Below are 24,474 nucleotides of genomic sequence, written 5' to 3'. Positions count from 1 at the left end.
GCAACAACGATGGAAACCTTGGGCTAGAAACCCACAAACTACACTCTTTACAGTCCCGAATCCAGCTCTCAATAATTATCACTTGTTTAAGTCAATGAGGGAGCAATTCAAGACACTTGAGTTTATCACCTTCCTTAAATTGGCTCCAAAGGCTGTCCACTGCTTTCTATACTGCCAGCAACAGTGCCTTACCATGACAATAGCAAAAATATGCTAGTTTTAGATGGACAATTTCTTTAAAAAAGGTAATAAATTTGGTGATTCTGTTTGTTTTTTTTTTTGTTTTTTTTTTGTTAAAAATAAAACTTGAGGTCAATCTTGAACCACTCCATATACCCATGGAAAAACATTTTCCAGCAGTGCAAAACTGAAAAAGACTATAGCAAAGTGGTTTAAATGTCAGAAAACTGACTTTTATGCTACTGCATTTGTAGCATGGAACAACATTAGAAAATGTGTTGAAATTGATGGAGGACATATTAAATAATAGAAACCTCTTATTATTATGCTAATATATGTATCAATTACTATGCACATAATTGCAAAACTGAAACTTGCATTACAAAAGAGGCATTACTCTCTGGAACAACCCTTGTATATATCTACAAGAACGGCAAATCACCATTATCTGACACTGCAGACACCTATTACATATTACATTACAATTTAGATTCTAAAATAATTTAAAGAATAATCTATAAATCTAATCTTACCCTATGGATTTCTTCCAAAAGCAGATGTGCAGCCTTTTTCCCAATATCTTCTGGTATACTTGGTTCTTCCCCAGAGCCTCTAGCATTAGATATTCCTTCAGCTGAAAAAAATGTTCCAGTCGTTGTCTCAGCTACCAATGTAATACCAAACCCTGGTGAGCTAAGGAGATAAGAAAAATTAGCATTTTAGCTGTTTGCTGGTTGAGTAAATGCCAAAGAAAGTAAGGCCAAGAACCATCAGTATATCATATACCTTTAAATCTGCAAAAGAAATACTTGATTTTCCAGGAGGAATCTGCCTTCTTCCCTATCATTCTTAGGTAGGCATTATATATAACTTGTGAGTTATATATAATATACAAGCAACAATACACAATTTCACCCACAATAATCAAACAGTGATAATATTCAACTAGATAAGTTAATAACCTAGTCTATAAAATTAAAATATCAAATTCAGTTATTAAAAAAAAAATACTTTTGTATCCACTGTTTCAGTATATATTTGCAAGCTATTCACAATGCATTTAGTCAACACATAATTATGTGACTCCATTTTCATCTGTCACTTGCTTGTTGTGGTGACACTCATACAGTGCAATGCAACCTTGATATAATGCAGGTTGTCAGGGGATGACTTTAACACAATGCATTATAAACAAAGCACATTATAGCTGAAAATAATTTTTTTTCCCCCATTTGTTAAACATGATTAAACAATGACCAAAAGATGGCCTATTAAGCAAGCATTTTTATATAAGCAAAATTCATTTTGCATGTTTTTTCTTTTAGTTTTATTGTTTTGTAGCAATTGAATGAAATGGGTTAAATGTTTTATGAATGATAAATGAACAGCTACTGTCATTTTTTAAAATAATGCTAGTACTTTAAAATAAAAATATTGAATAGCAATGCTTCATATACTTAAATACCATTTCACTGCATGAAAAATTCATTTTTCATGCAATGGAAAAATTTTTGTTCCATAATTGTTGAATGATGTTGCTGTTAAGAAGTCTTACTGAGAGGAAGAATGCTAGGGTGCAATCAACTCTACAATCATTCATTGGGGCATCATCAAGCAAGAGAGATGATGCACCAATAGATCTAGTCAGCTTTTGAATTTTAATTTTGGCTAGCACTTTTATAAGGAACCAATTAATAATGGATATCGAGGGCCCACTCCACTCATTTTCAAATACATACCTTCCTGATTGCCTTCTCTTGCGATGGTCTGTAGTAATGTACACATCTGGAAGAAACTGGAGTAGAATTTCTTTTGCTGCTTGAATCAATCTGTTGACAAATGTTGGTGATGTATGAGCTGAATAGGCCATGCCACGAATTTTCTTCACTTTTCCAGGATTTGTGCACTGAACTGCCCGTAGTTTCGGTACGACAGGGCAACAGAAAGTGATTTCTCCACCTCCTTCAGGTGCAAAACCACGTTTTTTAATAGTCATTTTTAAACCTTCATCTATGTCCATAAAACGCTTTAATACAGGAAAAGATGAATACTGAACACAGTCCACCTAGAAAAATAGTAAATATAAAGAATATTTTAATGATGATAAAATAAGAACATAAGGCACAAGACAAATAATAAAGATAAAAAAAGAAAAGTAAGAGTAGCTAAATGTTTTGTTTTGAAGACAAGTAGTAGTATAAATTTGAAATATAAAAAAATTATTCTGCATTTAACAATGTCACTGGAAATCAGATTACTTTTTTTTTTCCTCCAAATTTATTACAGAAGAGACATTTTATAATATCTAGTTTGCTATAATAACTAAAATACATTATTCTAAAAAAAGAGCTTAATCTTATTTTTACATAACTTATAAACATCTATAAACATAACATATAAACTTATATAGGATCAGAAGGCGAACCCGTGGTCAACAATAATGGAAGATGCCTGATAGACTTCTGCATTTTTAATAAACTTAAAATTACAAATACTTTTTTCAGACAAGAATATCCATATATTCACATGGGAAGTAAGAAACACAAAGTCTATAATAGATTATATTATCATTAATGAAAATTTAAATGACAAAATTAGAGACACTCGAGTATTCATAGGCAGTGAAATTGACAGTGATCACTACCTAGTAGAAAGCACTTTCAAAATAAAAAGAAAAAAGAAGAAAATACCAACAAAAACTACTAAGAAATTAAAAATACATTTGTTGGAAGACGAAAGCACTAAATTCCTGTATGAAAGTCGATTGAAAGATAAACTCAAATCAGATGAAAGTGATAATGTTGAGGAAATCTGGTCAAACATGAAAAAATCAATTCTGGGAGTTGCTAAAGAAAGTCTTGGATATAAACCTATAAAAAATAAAAACTGGCTAAGAACTTGGAATGAAGAATTGAAACAAACAATCAATGAGAAAAAAAAAAAGACCTATAGACTGTTACTACAAACTAAAGACCTATATCTACATATAAAATATGAAAAGCTTAGAGCAGAAGTCAGAAAACTAACCAGAAGAATCCGATGAGATGACTGGGATAAATTTGTTAAATCTTTAGAACGTGATATCACGGGCCCACAGAGAAGAGGTTTTAAAATTTTTAAGAAATTACAACTAGATACACATGATCAAATAAAAGCCAACTCCATCTCCCAAGCAGAATGGAAGCAACACTATTCCAAACTATGGTATAACCCAGGCACTAGGGAATTGGAAGATGAATCTGTGATAACCAAAGATGAAGAAAATATAACAATGGAAGAACTAGAGTTAATATCACAAAAATCAAAAAACCGAAAAAGCCCAGGCATAGACAATCTGAATGTAGAACTGTTTAAATATGGGGGTACCTTACTAAAAAATGCACTACTAAAATTATTTAACATCATATGGCATAAGCAACAGATACCCAAAGATTGGGAAACAGGAATAGTAATCAATTTACATAAAAAAGGCTCCAGAAATAACCCTAACAACTACAAAGGGATAACACTGCTGTCAACTGCTGCAAAGCTATACTCTAATATACTAAAGAATAAACTTAATAAATACAGTGAACAATTCTTAGAAGAACAATGTGGGTTCAGAAAAGGGAGAAGCACAATAGATGCCATTTTCTCACTACAACAAATTTTGGAGAAAAGAAGAGAATTCAATCTACCAACATTTCTGCTCTTTATTGATTATGAAAAAGCATATGACAATGTAAACTGGGAAAAACTTTGGCAGATTCTACGTGAAGAAAATATCCTAACCCAACTCCAGAAAGTGATCCAAAGCCTATATAAAAACTCAAAAGTCTGTATAAAATATTCTAATGGCCAACTATCAGACCCAATTAACGCCAATAAAATAGTGAAACAAGGATGTGGACTATCAACAAATTTATTTAATATCTACATCAATAAAATTCTTAAAGAATGGAAACAAACAATTAACAACGGAATACAGTTGAACAACAGGAATAAAATCCAAACTATATTATATGCTGATGATCAAGTTATAATTGCAAAATCCGAAGATGAACTACAGATAGCAGCAAATGAACTTAATAAAATAGGTAAAAAGTACGAGATGAAAATCTTCACCTCAAAAACAAAATCAATGGGATTATGTGGAAAAAACATACAAAGAGTCAAAATTGTTATTGATGATAAAATAATAGAACAAATATTTGACTTCACCTATTTGGGAAATTTAATATCAAATGAAGGGAAAGACATCCACACTAAACTACAAAAATATAATAAAATGAATGGAATGATTAAACGCCACTTCGGAAAACAAATGACAACTGAAACAAAATTATGACTGCACAACATCACTTCAAAACCAGCCCTCTTCTACAGCTATGAGACTTGGGTCATAAATAAGAAATATGCACACAAACTAGAAGAAGCACAAATGAGATTTTTAAGACCATTATTAGACTAGACCACCAAAGAAATTTAGATATCCGCGAGAAATTAAAAGTAGATAACATAGTAAATGACATAAAACGGTATCAGGAAAAATGGATCAGCCACATAAAAAGAATGAACCCAGACCAGATCCCAAAATTAGCCTTTAACTACAAACCTACAGGCAAGAGAGATGTTGGTCGACCAAGACAACGATGGCAAGATCAAGACCACCTCCAAGAGCTACAACAGAACAGGTCTTAAAAGACCTAAGCCAGACCAAGTTCATGATGATGATGATGAACTTACAAACAGCTTAATTTTGAAATATAAACTTCCAAATATGGAGAAGTGATACCACTGTGGCTGATGAACTCACCAGATGATTTTTTTTGCTATGAATTTGTTCTGTGTAGGTACAGTTTACACCAAAATCATAGCATTGGTCTATAACAAAAATAGCTAAACATGCTTATCATCTCGACTTCGGGTGACACTTGGGAGATCGAGGTAGAAGTTTGGCAATGCATATATGCTTCATATTGTGCTCTGTAAACTGAATAAGTGAAGGGAAAGAAAGTTCCCTTGGTATGGTTTTAACCAACCATTCATAATGAAGACTGTTGACATAACCAAGTGATCAAGCACAGAAGTGCAGTAACACATGAATTTGAATGGACATCAGATTACTGGTGTCCATTCAAAAAATTTAGCCATATGACTGCTAAATAGAGTCAACAATTGTATTCTTTTTTTTGAAACAATTAACTATAAATTCCTATTGTCAGTGGCCATGTTAATGTATAACCATAATATTTTTATTTATTTATTTTATTTTATTTTTATCCTACAAAAATTTCAGGTTTTTTAAGGAGCAGCAAAAATAAAATAGAATATTCGAATGTTATACAGCATCAGCAAAAAAAAAAAAAAACAAAACACACACACTTCCCATTTCACCTATCCATTTCCTCCAAACATTTATCTAGTTTTTTCTTGAATTTCAACTTTATCAACTTTAACAACAGATGGAAGTTTGTTCCAGCAATCAACCACTCACTGGCTAAAGGCAAATTTCTGCCCATCTATTCTGCAACCATCTTTCCTCAATTTGAATTTTGTCCCTTCAAGTGCATAATCCAAGCAACAGGAAGAATTCCATCAGCATTGAGCTTGCTCAAACCATTCAAAACTTTAAACAGCTTAATCAGATCACCTAACATATGCTTAGTCTCCAGATACTGCAATTTATCCTTCCTAAAATGAGGCCTCCTGTATGCAGTAGGTGTGACCTGATCATTGCCATATACAAAGGGATAATTATCCTGCTAAAAAAATTCCTATTATCATTGACAAAACCCCAAGATGGTATCAAAATCTGTCCTGGCAGCCTGTCTGCATTGCTCAGGGAACTTCATATCTGACAGCACAATTACCTCCAGGTCTTTTTCATTCTCCACTAACCTGAGTTCATACTTTACCACACAGTTGATATGTTAGTCTAGTGTTACTGCTACCCATATACAGTACTTTGCATTTGTCAATCTTCAACTTCAGTTGCCACTTCTCAGCCCATTCATCAATATCACTGATAAATATAGAAAACAACAATGGGCCCAACATTAAACCCTGGGAGACTCCACTAATAACAGTCCATGAAGAGTAGTGTCTGCTGATTACCACTCTCTGTCTTCTCCCACTCAACCATCCCTTTATCCATAGCAGCAAGTTGCTCTTAATGCTATACTACTCCAATTTGTACAGCAGTCTTTTATGTGCAATGGTATCAAAATCTTTCCTGAAATCCAAATATATTATATCAAAATTATATTTTGCATCCAGTTCCTTTGTAAACACATTGTAGTACCCAATCAAACTGGTCAGACAAGATTTCCCCTTAACAAACCTATGATGTGTCTGAACTATAACTGCAGTCTTGTCTAGATGTTCCTGCATTACTTCTTTAACCAGATTCCATTATTTCCCTTGGAACAGAAGTTCAGATGTATTCCTGATCCACCCTTTGTGAATCAGGAATACATCTGCACATGTCTAGTCCGTGGGGACCTCCCCTGAATCCAAGGGTGCTCCCATAATTAAGGCTAAAGGTTTCCTTACTTCCTTTGTTGCCTCCCTTAATATAATTGGATAGAAATCCCTGAAATCTCTGGCACCTTTCTTTCCAGGCTGCTGCTTATTCCAACAGAAGCAGAGCAAGAATCACTTTCACCTCTGCCTGTGGCTATTGTTAATCTATTAGTCTGTGTACCCCCCCCCCATTCCTTCACTGCTGCTGCAATGAAGCCATTCCTCCATGGACATCTTTCTATTTCTTTACCATCAACAAACAATAGAACTTCCCATTCCCAGTGAAGAAAAGGACCCAATGGAAGTTCAATGTTAGATATATCTCATGGAGTAGCAAAGAACCACACTTAATAGAACAAACTGAGCTTAATGATCCAGTATGTAATTTAAATCTATAAAAGCAACAAGCAGACTTTTTGGGGTCAAGACTGCAAGAATAGAATTTGCTACATGTTGGTACAAGAATTTCTGTATTTAGAAAGGGAAATAAAAAAATGCAATGGGCTGCAGGAATAGCAGCTATTCTTAATCCATAAGTATTTCAGCTGGGTCAATCGCAAAAAGGAATTCAGCAATTTTGTGCTATTTGCCTAATTTTGTCCACGCATTTTTGTTGAAAGGTATTGGGAAACTCCCAATACTTTTCAACAGAAATGTTTTCTTTGATTTCTCCATTGAAGATTTCAAATCTGTTAGTTATCAAGAAAAACGAAAAATGTCGGATGAAGTATGAAATGCTATTAAGCATTTTTAGTTTATCCCCAAAGAAAAGAAGTGGGAGCCCTTTCAAAGGCTTGCTTCAGAAAGAACTACATCATTTGCTAAATTCAAAAATAGCAAAAGCTTAAATTTCCAGTACTCACCTTGGTCAGTACTGGAAATTTAAGAATTTGCTATTTTTGAATTTAGTCCAATAAAACAGTACTTTAAGACATACTATAACTTCTAAATGTCTACATCATTTGCTCAATTTTTGAGTAATCTCTGGTTCCTGTGCTAACTGCAGTGAATCAGCTACTCCTAGCATGCAGTTACTCCTTTGTTCAGCTAAAGAAATGGTGCACCCCCCCCAACATTTTGATTGAAACAGAAAAGAACAATACTATAATAGTTTCTTTGCATGCAAAAATATAAAATTAAATTAAATTAACCTTACAGCAAACTGATTTTTGAAGAAAAAAAAAATAAATAGATAAAAATTATATATTCTTTCTTCAGTATACATTGCATCTACTAACCTTAAGTAAAATTTCAAGAAAATTTATTCATTGGCAGCTGTGAACTTCTGAAAACTGATATCAAAATGAAACCCTGATTGCAAAAAGAAGGCAGGGAAAAGTACACACTATTCATAAAAAATTGTTTTTTTAATTTCTTATGGTTACAAATCTTCCTATTATACATTTCCTTTATTAAAATAATTGAGGAAATTTTATAAACTTCCAAAAGCTAGTATCAAATCAAAAAAAACCAGAATAAATACAATTTTTAATTTTACAAACTAGCTAATATTACTAACCAGGAGGAGAAAAAACTGTTAAGAAATATTCAAAAATATTTCTTTTGCATTTCTTTTTTTGAGTTATTTCAACATGGGCAGACCACACATTTAAGAAGCATAGGTATGATACTAAAGGTTAATTCATCTGGAGTAAATTTAAAGCTCTTTTATTACTTTTATTACCTAAAAGAAAAACAAAACCCCCAATGCCTGTAGCTCATTCTATTGAAATGAAGGAAACTTATGATAATATGTCCCAAATACAAAATGCAATCAAAAAAGGAATATTACTAGAAGTAATGTAGTGATTTTAAGGTTTGTTGTTTGTTTGTTTGTTATTTGATTTTTAGGAGCATTAGCAACTAAGGCCATATTGCTCCGGGGATATGCGGTGGTCATTCCCTGACCTTTCCGCACCCTCCGTATTTGGTGGTCACGGGCTCGAACCCCGGTCTAATCAAGAAGCGTGTGCTACACACTGCTGCTCCTGCCCACCTGTCTACGGAGGCACCCTGATTTTAAGGTCATTACACTTTTACTTGAATTGCATGATGGATTTATCAAGTATTGTTTCCCTCTGGTCGTGGGATTGTCGAACAACAGAACAGCAAGAACTTCCTCTGTTGCATATGAAGTTTGGCTTAACAAAAAATTCTGCAAAGGCTTTGTACAAAGTAAGCATTAACTTTTAGTGTTAAGTTTTAATTGTTTAAAGCAGTGGCATCCAAAGTGCGGTCTATGAACAAGTAAGGATCTATAAGAAGTTGGCCTCTTTGCTCATTGTGTGCCACAAATGAGTTATATAGCAAAAGAGATAATTACCTTTTAAATTAATTCTGAAACATAAGTTGTTAAAAAACATTTTATCGCTAGCATTTCTGAAAGCTGACATATAAGCAACTATTTTTGCTTATTGATCATGTTTTTGCTTGCTGATCATGTTTTAAAACTGCAAACAATAGAACAAAATATTTTATTTTTTGGGTCCAATCGTAAAAGCTAGGAACTAAAAGAGGTCTGGGGCAAAAAAAAAAAAAAGCTTGTGTGAAAAATTCCAAAATTAAGAAACCATGATGCAAGATTTAAAGAAATCATTGTTGGGCCAAATTAGAAAACCACTGTATGACAACAATTATGAACAAAAACTAAACCCCATCCAGCTGCATATGGATTTTTTCTCTGATAACTTTGGTGTTAGCAATGAACAAGGTGAAAGGTTCCAAGAGGATACAACTAATAGAACAAATGCTATAAAGGAAGGTAGAGGCCAGCTGATGGGTGAACTGTATTACTGGGTTTTGCAAAGAGAAGGTTAATTCTCAGAACAGTCAGGCAAGTCCCAAAAGAGACTATTGTAGCAATGTCTTTTAAATAGCAGATAATCCTTTCAGGACAGAGTTCACTTATTCAATATGAAAAATTCCACTATGGTGTAATTTTTCTGTTTAAATGGAACATAAAATTCAGAGAGAAGAAATACAAACTACTGAATTCATGAATTTAGGTTAATTTTCAGTTCCTAACACACTTCAGTACATCATTTGTTCTGGCTCTTGGTAAAGATAAACTGAAGTGTGTAAAATATCAATTCTAAATCACTGGCTATTTCCCTTATTGTCAATTGATTATTGCTATGTATGCACCTCTTGCTTGTATGAGATTGTCAGCAGTTTTTGAAGCGGATGAACATCAAACACAACAATCATATTTGAATTCAGAATATCACTAAAAAATTATACTTTTGCTGAAGCACAATCATTAAAAGAAATCTTCAGGTTTCTATTAACAGTTTAAAAGTTTCTGTAGCCAATTTCTCAATTTTGAAACCAAATCTGGTGTAATGCTAAATTTTTTCATTCATTTTTCTCACGGTAAAATTAAGAAGGGGAAGAAGCAGTTAAAAGAAAGAGAAATCATTATCAACTTCAACAGTTTTTGAAGGCAAACTTTTAATCACCATAAAAAAATCTCTATCACGTCTACAACAAAGGATGTACCAACGTTTAATGTTAAAACAAAGGGGTATATACATATAATTCAAGTTTGTAATACAAGTGTAAAAAAATATTATACGTTCTTTATAACTCATTTAACTAAGGAAAAAATATAAATCATAGCAAAATAGTTATATTTCAATAATATATAATCAGCATACCTGTAATTGTCCTTAAAAATGTTTGCTACCAAGGGATTTTCCCTTGTATTCCTGCTTACTCTCTCTCACAAGGAACCAACAGAATCCCCCATCATTACATGATCCCAGCGACCTTGGTACTGCTTTTCCATTGTGGAAATATCTTGATAAAACTGCTCCCCTTGTTCATCACTCGCATCTCCCAGATTTTCGGGGAAAATTCAAGATGGGAATAAAGAAAATGAATTTTCAACCATGTTTTTGTAGCACTCCAGTAAATTAGACACCAACATTTCATAGTTTTCCTCTTTCCTATTACCCAAAAAACCATGTACTACCACCTTAAATGATCATCAAGCTGCCAATTCAACCTTCTTTAAATGGGTTTCAAACAAATCATCTTTCAGGAGTTTCCTAATTTGGGTTCCTATGAAAATTCCTTCCTTAAGTATGGCATATGTTAAATTAGGAAACACACTTTTCAAGTATGCAAATCCATTATCTTCTTTATCTAGTCCCTTCACAAAATTTTTCATCAATCCAAGTTTGATGTGCAAGGGTGGAAGAAGAACCTTGTTTGATTGACTAAAGGAATATATTTTACATTACATTGTCCTGGTATAAACTCATCCTGCTTGTCCCAATGTTGCAAAACAATGTTCTTCTGCCACACAGCTGTCCCACAAACACAAAAAAAAAATATATATATTTTGTGAACCCCCCCCCAAAAATCAACAAGCAAACTAATAACCTTAAGATCACTGCATGTTCCAACCATAATCCTGGTATTTTATAGCATGTAGAACCTTAGACATGCTTTCACAACTTTCTTTAAGTCCAACTGAATGAAACAGAAACTGATGGAAATTCATTGCCATTATGAAACAAAACTGCTTTTAAACTTAATTTTGAGGCATCTATGAATAAACGCCATTCATCTGACTTATGCCTAGTTCTTTCAGAAGTCCAACAATGTCTTTGCAAAAACACATACTGTCCTCCGTAGCAAAATATTTCGAAAACCTTTCAAGTCTTTTTCAAAACACTCAAATCTTTGTTCCTGCTGCCAGTATATTCCATTGCTGTAACCTAGAACCTACTTGGAAAACCTTGACACAGCCTACAAAAATCCTTCCAAAAATGCTAAGCGTGCTCTATTCAAATTGTAAATTGTTGCATCGGAATTTGAACCTAAGAACTTAGGTAAAAGTCTGATTATGTTTATCACAAGAAAACCAAGGCCAAAATTGATTGCTAAAATTAAGAGAATTAGCTTATATCTCTTAAAATAAATCAGTATGTCATACATTGCAGGCTAGATTATGCAAAATTGGCATATTTTGATAAAACGTAATAAACTCCCTCTATATTTAATAACTGTGACGTGATGGGTGATTAAATTTATTTTTTTTTGAAAATCACCATGAAACTATCATGGTGATTTTCAAAATCTACGCATAAAAATTGGTTAAAAACAGCATTTAAGTATTGGAGGTAAAAATCATGTTGGCTAGTGTAATTTTTAATTAACATCACCAATTTCAAAACAATATATATAGTGGCAACTTCACAATGTCATGAAAAGGCACCAGTTATGGCAAACTATAACATGCTTTTATAAAGTCTTAATTTAGATGTTACTTAATCGAATGCAGAAGTTTCCCTGTTAAGAATATCAGAAATATTTAATTTCTGATATTCTTAACAGGGGACTTTATATGGGAGGAAAGCACACGGGAATTAACTAATCGTAATAAGTGATTAAACAACACTACTCTCTGCATAAATTTTAAAGGCAAAAAATGATTAAGTTATTGAAACAAGCTGGAAAGAAAAGAATGTCGTAAAAATTGGCTTCTAATGAAGCCAATTTTTATGACATCTCGAAATCCTTATGGATATTGTTAGAGGAAGAAAAAAAGATGACTATGAGATAATAAAGTGATTATAAGAAGGTTTTATATAAATTTTGTAAAATCGCTTTATTTTTCCTTTCTCTAGACTTGAAAATGATATCCACAAGGATTTCAAAACGTCATCAAAATTGATCACTAAATGGTTGGGTTATTAGAATGTTTTATGTACAGTTTTCTTTCCAGCTTGTTTCAATAAGCTCAATCAAGTTTTACCTTTAAAATTTACATAGAGTGCAGCATTGTTCAATCTCTTATCATAATCAGAAACATTATCATAATATAAGCATTACATTTCTCAGGTTTTAGCATTTATATACTTACAGATGGTTCGAGATTGCTGTTTGTTATTCCTCGTAACGTAACATTCAGTGGATCTCTACAAAATGGAGCTAAACAGAGTAGAAAATATAAGTAATAGCCAATGCTACATCCAATATTGCAATCATGTTCTATCTTCCCACCAAGCAGTAAACCAGGTTTATACTTCACAATGGTACCTGAGAGGAATATAAAGTATTGTTCATTAACATTTTATTAAACTTTGTAAAAGTTGAAACAATCCTTTTCAAAGAAAGTATTATTTTATTACCACACCTTCCTTTAACGATAACAATTTGAAATCAATGCAAAACTATTTACTCTTAAAAAGTTAAATTCCATAAACTTAAATGATTTAATGTCACTATATAAGAATTACTTCATTAAAAAATATGAACATAAAACTGCCAATGCAATAAACATGTTAATTATACACATGTAGTGCTTGAAGTTGGGGAGGGAAGTTCTGTGTAAGGGCTTTCAATCTGAAAATTTATTCCAGTGTACATTGCCTATATATAGCATTTTAAGAAAAATAATATAGTTTCTCTCCCTTGTTACTACAAACATTTGCTGCTGCATTTATTGCCTACTACTCTTCTGATAAGCTTTTTCATATTTATTAATTTGTCTAGTGTTGAGAGTACTAGATCAGTGAATAGATTTATTTATTATAAAAAGATGGAATGAGGGAAAAAATTGTGCACTTTATTGGTTTTGTTATTTTTTGTATTGTATCTTGTCATTCATATCAATAATCTGGGAAGAGCAAAGGAAGGGCAACCTTTTGGTATAGTCCAAGGCAACTGTAAATATTCCAAAATAGTTTTGAGGTCCACAAAAAGAGATAGCAGGAAGGTCTCTCACCACACTTCAAGCACCATGTTACTAACAGGAACACTCAAATAACTAATCCAGCATGTGACTGGCATAATAAGAGAAAAATTTTAAATCATCTTTAGCTTCTGTGATAATAATGATGTTGAGATATCTTATAACAATTGCTTTTATTGATGTTTTAACTAGATTTTATGAAATTATTGAAATAAAAAATTAATAAGTTTGTTTAAAGAAAATACAAAGGTATTAACAACTGAATGTGATAAAACAGTAAATTAGCTTGCACTCTTACCTGTTTCACTTATGTCTATTATTGAGCCATTGGTTACCTTGCTTAAAAGCTGAAGAAGACTAACTTCAGAATCTGTTAAAAAGAAGCACCATCAAATTAACACCAACTGGTGTATGCATACACACAAAAAAAAATCACTCATTTTAAGTGAATCTCACAATAAATAGATTACGAAGAGCAATACATTAACGGAACATGAAAAATAACACCATAACAGGAAATAAAAATCTCCGAAATACATAAGGTGATAATTAAGAACATTCTGGAGAAGGATGTAGAAGACAGGTCTGAGTTGAACAGGTCTAAGTAATATGGGTTCTCAACTTAATCATTTTCGCTACATTAAAACTAGCTATAAACTAAAATCCTCAGTGTCTGGTGAAGCTGTGATGCTGCATCCTGCACTCAGCCCACAAGTTTACCAAAGTGTACTTTGTGGCATATATTACAAAGTGTATATTAAGTGTTATAAAGTAGTAACCAAAAATGCATCTGTTTTCTTGTTGATTTTATCTACAAGAAAACAGATGCATTTTTGGTTACTACTGTATGCCATTCACTGAGACAGATAGAAATCCCAATTGTTCAGGTCTGGTGAATGCTCTGGATTCTCTGTGCTGAATTTAAATTTGTGGAAAGTGCTGATCAAGTTATGCATGCATCTGGAGACTGATGCTTAGCTCCATCATGCAGGCATATATGACCAATGTGGAGAGTATGGACAACAAGCAGAGATTTGTGAACATCTTTTACCACATGAGGCTTGTCCTCTCCGCCCAATTATGACTAATTCCAATTCTGTTGCTGTGTGCACGTGAGATCTCAATAATTAAACAATTTAGGTAATGGAATGTACACATTTGAAGACAACTATACACATTATTTCAAACGTGAACATATCATGACCTACAATGTACTGCTAAGCATCATTTGATAAATGTTGATTTGGATTTTTGGAATTGGTTTTTGTATAGGATAATGTAAATGTGCAGTGATGACACAAAATTCCAGAAATAATGACCCATGAGGTGACAACTTTAAATTTTGTAAAATTCTAAACTGCTTAATAGTTAGGGTTTTCTTAAAATGAAACTGCCCAATTTTATTAGAATTAGGTGGTCCATTTAGTGTTAAAATAATTAAAATACAGCATAATAAGTTGCTGTTATAAATTAAATTCCTCTTTAAAAAGTAAAACACTTTATGCATTTAACACTTTTTAACTTTTTTTAAAAATAGACACCGTAGGGACTTCTTCCCTGCTTGTTTGCAGGGAAGAAGCAATCAAGAAACTTTTGTGATACATCAGCACAGGAGTATATCATCCTATGATATATGTGATGGCACTGGCACCAGAGCCAGAGCTTAGTTTGAGCTAAAATCCAAAGAGAAAAAAGAAAAATGGCCTTAAAGGTCAATAAAGAAATGAACCAGAGCCCAAGTTATGATAATATGCCATTGTAATGCCCTTGTTTTACATTAGGAAAAGATGAGAAGGAAAAAAAAAAAATCTTTAGATTAAAAAAAAAAAAGACCATAAATTCAAATTATAGGGAAATTATTAGACTGGATTGTTAGAAGTTTTCTTTTAATGAATGATTTCAGGTAGCAGATTAGGAAAATTCAAAGGCTAGCACAGGTTTTTTTTTTTTTTTTTTTTAGCTAGTGTAGCAAAACCCTGGGGCCTTGTACTATACAGCCAAAACTAATTTAATTTCTCACATGCAATAACAAGATTGCAAAGTTTCATTTTTGTTGCCATTATAACTTGTCATGCAGCTGACAAACTATATGGCTAATTATAACAGTAGCAAAAACCTCGACTGTATGAAATTAAATCTATTATTAGTGCATGCCAGCATAACCATAGATTTAGTGAAAAATGTATTTTTCCAGTTGTGTCCACACTGGACATCCTCTCTCTCTCTCTCTCAAAGATTACCCATGGATCTTTGTGACAAGTGGACAGGTCTAACTCCACCCACTGCTTTGCAGTGATTGGAAGATCTAGTCTTGCGAATAATTTATTGTTACTTTCTATAAGAATCCATTTTATAGGTTATTATTTACTGCTCAATTGCAAACATAAAATGGAGTGCATAATCTTTAGTATACAGTGCAGTTAAAAAAGGTCAGGTTAGCTTACACCACCAAACCGGGATGGATTTGAGTAAAAATACAGCGTCAATATTCTACTGAAGATTACAGACACCGTTTTTCTCTTGAATCCATCCCAATTTGGTGGCATAAACCAACCTGACCTTTTTTCACTAGTCGAAATGAAAGTCTATTGAAAAAACTACACTTCTTTAGCTTGAACAATTTAGTGCTACAGGATGACTAGCAGCCAATCACTGTGAAGCAATGGGTGGAGCGAGACCTGCCCATCATTTGTTGTCACAAAGATCCATGGGTAAGAACCTTATTCTAAAGTCTAACTGAGCCTTGTTCTAAAAAGATTAATTAAAGATTTTATTCACCTTCATTTTAGTGGTTGATAGACAGTACATGGTAGAAAATAATTTATCGTGCCTGGAAAAAACTTTACTCAAAGTCGGAAGTAAGCAGCTGAAGTTGAATTAATAGTGAATTTTCATACACAGACTATTTAAGCTTAGATTTGCTTTTCAATCTGACTTTTTTTTTTTCTTCTTTCAAAGCAATATTTGTCACAGACAGTAGAATCTAACACTCTAACGGTTTTATAATTTCTGTGGCAACATTCAGATGCACATGCTCTCTTTTCACAAGTTTTCTTAGGGACCATTATAATAAACAGGATATGATATAAAGGATATTTCTTGGCTAACTGCCTAAGAGTATGAAGGAGTTTACTTATGCATGGGTAATGCACACACATCATTTCTACTACAAAGGTAGTTTTAATGCATCGTTTTAATTATATTTCATATTGTGAATACCTTCACAATGCGTTGCCACATATTGCACTACCTCAAATAAGTAATGCTTCACCTATGGAAAAGACTAATGTTACTTATTCTCGGTGGATATCACCACCCTGACAGGACAGTCTCGAGGCTTCGAAGATATTCACAATATGAGATATTAAGTGCATTAAAACTACCTTGGTAGTAAAATTATGTGTGGGCATTACCCATGCATAAGTAAACTCCTTCATATCAATTGCATCTGTAATGTTAACATCCTGAAACTATATGTTAGTCCAGTGTTTCTCAACCTGTGCGCCGCGAGTATGCTTAAAGTGTGCCGCAGAAAATGCAAATTAATAAATCCAAGTTTTATAATAAAAATTAATTAAAACAAAAAATTCATTTATTTACACTGCGCCAATCTGAGTGCCTTCCGGCTGTCAACGTGATGTCACATTTTGATTCCTAGCACTATATTTGTTCACCTATACTACACAAATAATAAGTGTATTATTAAATATATCCAACAGAAATAACTTCCCATTTATGAATATAGTGATTGTAGTATGCCGCAAAATTTTAGCGCTTTTAAAAGTGTACAGTAGCAACAAAAAGATTAAGAAACACTGTGTTAGCCTTTCATATCAATTATATGTACTTGATTATGAGGTGCCTCCGTAGCCGGGTGGGCAGGAGCAGCAGTGCGTAGCACACGCTTCTTGATTAGACCGGGATTCGAGCCCGTGACTACCAAATACGGAGGATGCGGAAAGGTCAGGGAATGACCACCGCATATCCCAGGAACAATATGGCCTTAGTTGCTAATGCTCCTAAAAACCAAACAACAACAAAAACTTGATTATGACTGTTGTGTTATTAATTTATATGTATCATTTTATACTGTAAGCCCCCTATAGCTGTTGTATTAGTTGTCCAGGGGCAAGCTTGTAATTGTCAGTTTATTTCGTATCAGTATAGGTGGTACATCTTGGCATGGTCACACTGACCCGTCACTTTGTCTAGAATGCCTCTAAACAAACCTGTGACCATTGGCCTGTTTGAGTATTTGTTGCCTCTCTATATTGTATGGAATCCTGATCAAGAGCTAATAAATGGAATTAAATAATTCTCCATAGGTGAAGCGTTACTTACTCAATGTAGTGCAATACCATGGCAACTCGTTGTGAAGGTATTCACAATATGAGATATAATTAAAACGATGCATTAAAACTAAACTATCTTGGTGGTAGAAATGATGTATGTGTGCATTGCCCATGTATAAGTAAACTCCTTCAGGGTACGATATGATAGGGAGCATATCCACAAACAGACTAGGACCCTTGCTGCTGCCGGCTATTGAAACTAGGTTGAGTACATACAAAATGCACTCTTGTGCCACTAAATACCAAGTCTGTTATCCGTAAAAATGAAGGTTTGCTGTAATTTGAAATGCACAGTTTGCACTGAGCTATGAAGTTTTCTGAATAAGTAAAAGCACAAAAAAAAAAAAAAAAAAAAAAAGACAAACATCATCAATTTTTATGAATTCTATCACAGAGAAGTAAGATACAGAGTGGACATTTGCTCAATTACTCCCAGTGCCCTCAGTTTCAGGACATGAAACTAACACGGTGATCTCTGGCCATCAAAATTCATTGAGTAATAACAAACATGCCCAACGCTAATAAAGTTGCTACCATGTGGTTGCTTCGGTGTCTAGAGTTCTAGTGTTCATTGAACACAGAAATTTTGTTTTACGTAGCTTTTGTTTACTATTGTTATGATTATTGATGTATTTGTTTTTCTATTATTATAATTATCTGTTGAAAGAAATAAGTGTTGCGTGTGCAATAAATGTGGACTGTGATTGTATTGATTTCCGAGCGAACATTTAAGGTAATTTATTGGAATCCATAGAACCAGGAAATGTTTAATGAAATGTTTTTAAAAAAAAAACCGAATAGCTATTTAATAACACATGGTTGCTACTTTCTTTTGAGTCTAGTGTTCGTTGAATGTAGCAATTTTGTTTTACATAGCTTTTTTTTTTACTATTATAATTATTTGTGCTTTTTTTTAAAATTATTATTATAATTATCTGCTGACATCATGCACAGAAATAAGTGTTTTGTGTGCTATAAATCTGAAGTTCGATTGTACCAATTGGTAATTTATCAGAATTGATAGAACCTGAAAATGTTTAATGAAATGTTTAAAAAAAGCATACTGAATAGTATGCTTAATTAACAACTAATTCATAACTTATTACATTAATTTATATGAATAGTGTATTGATATTAATCGAAGTAATAGTTTATGAAATAATTAAATTATTCCATAAAAAACTTCATGAAATATGTCATAGCATCTTTACTGTTTCTGAAATCAAGTCAAGTCAGCCAGAGTCTCACTGACAAAGCAAAAGAGTTATAATCGCCCAGGTACTGGGAGGATATGGATATTTATGATGAAAATGTATTAGCATATGTCTCAGGTTATCTAGCTAGAAATATTTTAAAGAGCAATAATTGTGAAACATGTAAAGATTTATTATTAGGCCCAAAATGGGGGGGGGGGGAGAGAGAGAGAGAGAGAGAGAGAGAGAGAGAGAGAGAGAGAGAGAGAGAGAGAGAGAGAGAGAGAGAGAGAGAGAGAGAGAGAGAGAGCTTTATGCTGAAACAAGTTTTATTGACTTAGAGTGGTTTGGGAACCAGGAGTACCAAGCACATGTGCAAAAACTGCTTAGTCTATCTTACAAATTATGGAAAAAAGTGAAAACTATGAATTTGGCTTGCCTGTCCAGTCAAGCATGAAATTCCCTTCAAAAACTACTGAAACATGTTAAACACATGTAACTGGGAAACGTTAAGCATGTGCTGTGAAAGATAGAGGGGAAAATTGTCATGATTTTTCTTTTTTAGAGATCACTTGTATCAAAGCAATATTAATTGATCAATACTGGATTAACTGGCCATTCTGAACTACATATATCTTAACAATAAATAACATATTGCTCTGTAATTTGGTTTGAATTCTACTGTCTGATGAATTCCACACCGCTGAAGTATTTTCCAAACATTTGTCATGGATTGAGACTATTGATATGGAGCCTACGGTTTCATTTCCTGGTTGAGATCTGTGAGGATGACCAAAACTCAGCATTGAAGCATATGAAAAATGACAATACAAAAGACCCAGATGACTCACCAACCATATTTTGGAAAAAGTCTGCCACTACTCTTAATCCTATCATGCTTCATATTTGCAGCTTATCTCTGAGACTGGGCATTTACCCAAGCATTTAAATCAGGTTAACATACTTCTGGTATTCAAAAACAAGTGACAAGTGTGCTGTATAAGATTTCAGACCACTCCCCACCAAAAAAAGCCTTTCTAAACTATTTGACACAGTAGTGCATAAACAACTCTTCAATTTTTTCAAGCCTTACATACATCAAAATCAATATGTCTTTGTTTGTGGAAAATCAGCAATCGCTAATTTGATACCATTCTGGCAATGTGCATCCAAAACTCTCTAGAGCTATCTTAAATTAGACACTGTTGAGATCACTAAGCAATTTGATAAAGCCTAGTGAACAACTCATTGAAAAACTAAACATTTTTAGTATCTGCGACACATTGCTTCTGTGGCTAAGAAGCTATATAATGCAACATTCCCACAGTGTCATCGTCAACCAAGTGAAGTTTTTTTTTCTTCTTTTTTTGTTAGTTGTTGGCGCATCAGCTTCTGTGGCCATAATGCACCTCCCAAAGTTTTTGCATTTTACTGTGATCCAAGCCCGAGGCGAGATTCGAACCCGCGCACGACCTTTGGGTTGCCAGGCAGGCACTTTACCCAACTGGCTAGCCCGGTCGGCACCAAGTGAAGTCTGAACCTTTTATCACATTGTCATCATCTACCAGTGCATGTGTATGTATGTGTTTGCTGGGAGCCCTATTGCTGTCATGTAGGGTCTCATTGCTCTTGTGGCTAAGTAACTATATAATGCAACATTACCACAGTGTCATTGTCAATCAAGTGAAGTCTGAACCATTTATCCAACTCAGTGCATGTGTATGTAAATTTTCTCTGGGAGACCTATTGCTGTTACCTAGGGTCACATTGCTCTTGTGGCTAAGGAGCTGTATAATACAATGTTCCAATAGTGTCATCATCCACCAAGTGAAGCCTGAACCATTTATCCAACTCAGTGTATATGTATGTATGTATATAATATCGGTGTTTAGATACACCATAGATAACTCTTAATAAACTACAAAGTAGTTGTTGTAGGCATCATTTGCTCTTTCTCATATTGTGCTCTGCCTTCACGACGAGTTGCCATGATATTGCACTACTTCGAATAAGTAACTCTTCACTAATAGAGAAGACTATTGTTACTTATTCTCAGTTGAGTACCACCACCCTATCTATGGTGTAACTAAACACCGATATTATATAGATACCAAACTCAAAGTATTATGCCTTGTGCATTTATTTATTTTAAAGTATGTATGTATGTATGTGTTCTCTGTGAACATATTGCTCTTGTGTCTGAGAAGCTATATAATGCAATGTTCCCACTGTGTCATTGACAATCAAGTGAAGTCTGAACTTTTTATCCAACTCCAAGTGTATATGTTTGTGTGTGTTCTCTAGGAGCCCAATTGCTGTTAGGTTGGGTCACATTGCTCTTGTAGCTAAGTAACTATATAATGCAACATTACCACAGTGTCATTGTCAATCAAGTGAAGTCTGAACCTTTTATTCAACTCAGTGTATATGCATGTATGTGTTCTCTGGGAGACCTATTGCTGCTAAGCTGTTATGTAGGGTCACATTTCTCTCTGGAGTCTGAGGTACTATATAATGCAATGTTCCCACATTGTCATTAACAATCAAGCAAAGTCTAAACCTTTTATTCAACTCAGTGTATATGTATGTATGTGTTCTCTAGGAACCCTATTGCTGTCATGAAGGGTCACATTGCTCTTGTGGCTCAGGAGCCATATAATGCAATGTTACCACACTGTCATTATCAATCAAGTGAAGTCTGAACCATTTATCTAAATCAGTGTATATGTATGTATCTGTTCTCTGTGTACTTATTGCTGCTAGGCTGTTATGTCACATTGCTCTTGAGACCGAGGCTATATAATGCAATGTTCCCACAGTGTCTTCATCTACCAAGTGATTTCTAAACCTTTTATCTCACTCAGTGCAATACTGTACTTCACAAAATATGTGATGCCATCTCTACAGATTATGAAATCAATGATTGGATTATGTAGGGTCACATTACAGACTGGGAAACAGTGCTTTATTATTAGTAGTATTGTTGCTCTTACATTATTACTGATTGGGTGGATCCAGCCCATGACAGGTATTACTACCAAGTGCACAGGGTGGTTATTATGTGACGTGTTACTGTAGATCAAGGAATTCTGACAATCCTACAGGTATTCAGGATTGCAACTTTCTGGAGTTCCTTGTATATGTTCTCTGGGAGACCTAGTGCTGCTAGGTCTTTAGTACCATACAATTAGCACTATACACTACGTTTGGCTATTATGTTCAGGCTCTCCAAGTGGTGTGATATCTTCTTGGTTATGCAGCTGGTCATAATCTTGTATATCATTGGTATACAACTGATAGGCCTGTCTGGATTCTACTGGGTCTCTGTGGTGTTATTATTTTTATTATTAATTAAATCATTTTTGTTTCTTGTACTGGGCATATAAATCTTTAGTCTTGCTTTTAATTTTATGAATTAAATCAGCATGTCCTTTTTATATCTATTACAGGATATTTCATGTGAAGATATTGCTAATTCAATTTGCATTGGACTACATGTAATTCAAATATCCTTCATATGTAATGAGGGCGCCTCCGTAGCCAGGTGGGAAGGAGCAGCAGTGCGTAGCACATGCTTCTTGATTAGACCGGGGTTCGAGCCCGTCACCACCAAATATGGAGGATGCGGAAAGGTCAGGGAATGACCACCGCATATCCCGGAGCAATATGGCCTTAGTTGCTAATGCTCCTAAAAACCAAATAACAAACAAACAAACATATGTAATGAGAAAATTTATAAATAAAAAAGAATTTCAATTATACAGTGTGATTGATTTTTTTTTATTTTTTGTTATTGTAATGCTAACTCAAATGAAAGAATGCTAAATTCTTTTGTTAAAGAAAATAACTAACTCAGCAAAAAAAAAACAGTCAAAATTTAATCACAGAGAATTATCTTCCAAATTTTTCATTCATTCCAGATTCTTTGTATTTCTGTGAAGTATAAAAAAAAAAAAAAAAAATGTATTAGTAGCTCTGGTTAGCAGGTAAATGATACAGTATTCATAGGATGCCAGACATAAAACAATAAATAAATAAAGGAAAAGAATTAAATAAAAAATTAGAACAGAAGTTGAAGTTCAATTCATTCATTACATTGAAACCTAAAACAACAGTTGAGATTAGTCAAAATGACAGATGTAAATTTATGGATTTAAGGTCAATTAAGTAATATTTTAAAATATAATGGCCAGACATTGCCTAAAATGCAGCCTAGAGGGATATTAAGATGCCAGTGATGAGTGCCAGTTGCAATAAACATTAATAAATACAGAATTTTATGTAAACACTACTGGATTCAGGTGGGTAATAATAAAAGGTTTCAATACAGAGACGGATGCACTGGCCTCATTGTACAGAGACCTGCTATAATTAGCCACATGAACCCAGTAGTGTCTATATAAAAATCTGTATTTATTAATGTTAATTGCAACTGGCACCTTAACCTCCTCCTAAGCTACCTTATGGATGTTTGGCCATGACTTATATACTTATGTTATATTTCGCTAATCGTCCGCCGCTCTTAGTGTTCTTTTTTTTTTTTTTTTTTTTTATATTGGAACATAGCGAATTTCTTAGCAATGTTCCGGCCTGTTTTTCTATGCCCTGAAACTGGTGCCTCCACTGTCTATGCGTTTTAACTTGTAACCAGAATTAACATTGTCGTCTATGGGAGTGTCCACTCTGTATCTTACTACTATGTGGATTTTATAATGCCGATTTCAACACTTGTGTGTGTGTGTTTTTTTTTTTTTTTTTTTTTGTAAAATGTACCACAGTGCAAAAGCATCAGATTTTACGTTCCTATAGTTGGGAAGGAGCATAGAAAGGGGAAAAAAAATTACTATACCTTTAATCCCTGGTTCTTCGGAGTTTGATCGTATATCAATAATTTTCATCTGCTTTCCTGATAATGTAGCCATAAGAAACCTTTCGCGAAAACATCGACTTCCACGTAAAACAACCACATCTTTTCCACCAGAAAATGACATGCTTTCAACCTAAACAATCTAAAACCCATGCTTTCCAAAAGTTACCAGACTACTGGCGGTCTCTACACAAAACTAGTCTTCTTTTTAACGAAAATATTTTTAAGTCGCCCAAAGCAGCAGATGTATTTGCCCGCGAGTTTTTGGGTGTACGTACTAGACCCAGGGGTAGTGCTTATAGCGTAACGAGTGTACAAATCTTTCAGTGGTTACCGTTGGGACACTTATGTTATTTTTTTCACGTTACATATTTTTCTATTACTTTTTGAGACGCTACTACTTCGTAGTCTGGGACATGCGAGTAGGAATGAAACACTGCTCAGCTAAACGGGTAATTGACGCGGAAGAGAGAAATCTTAATCCTTGAATTTCTGTTCCCTGGGGATTTCAAACCACAGGGAACTGAAATTCAAGACCGCGTCCTATTTAACTTGGGAAGTAGCAAGTTTTTATTTCGAAAAGATAGATAGATTTCTTTGGTTAATTTTTAAAATCTGCATAAGATTGAATTATTGGATTAAAGGCTCCTTGCACCAACGTACTAACAGAGTTGA

The 24,474-nt window shown here is 33.8% G+C and overlaps 1 protein-coding gene across 1 annotated transcript in view; it reads right to left on the bottom strand.

The window, feature by feature from the left end:
- Rtc1 (RNA terminal phosphate cyclase 1) overlaps positions 1-23,957 on the bottom strand; it is a 47,448-nt gene extending 23,491 nt beyond the window's left edge. Inside the window, exons 1-5 of the mRNA XM_090373823.1 lie at positions 23,782-23,957; positions 13,686-13,757; positions 12,557-12,732; positions 1,920-2,245; positions 714-873 (exon numbers count right to left, since the gene is read on the bottom strand). Of these exons, the coding sequence (XP_090229949.1) occupies positions 714-873; positions 1,920-2,245; positions 12,557-12,732; positions 13,686-13,757; positions 23,782-23,923 (876 nt within the window). The 5' untranslated portion in view covers positions 23,924-23,957. The remainder of the gene's footprint in view (positions 1-713; positions 874-1,919; positions 2,246-12,556; positions 12,733-13,685; positions 13,758-23,781) is intronic.
- Between the last annotated feature and the right edge of the window lie 517 nt (positions 23,958-24,474).

This window comes from Mastigoproctus giganteus, chromosome 5 (genome assembly GCF_048544385.1).
Source record: "Mastigoproctus giganteus isolate SK-2022 chromosome 5, ASM4854438v1, whole genome shotgun sequence".
Lineage (NCBI taxonomy): Eukaryota > Metazoa > Arthropoda > Arachnida > Uropygi > Thelyphonidae > Mastigoproctus > Mastigoproctus giganteus.
The sequence above is the reverse complement of the archived record's forward strand: the minus strand, read 5'-3'. Positions and strand labels throughout refer to the sequence as shown.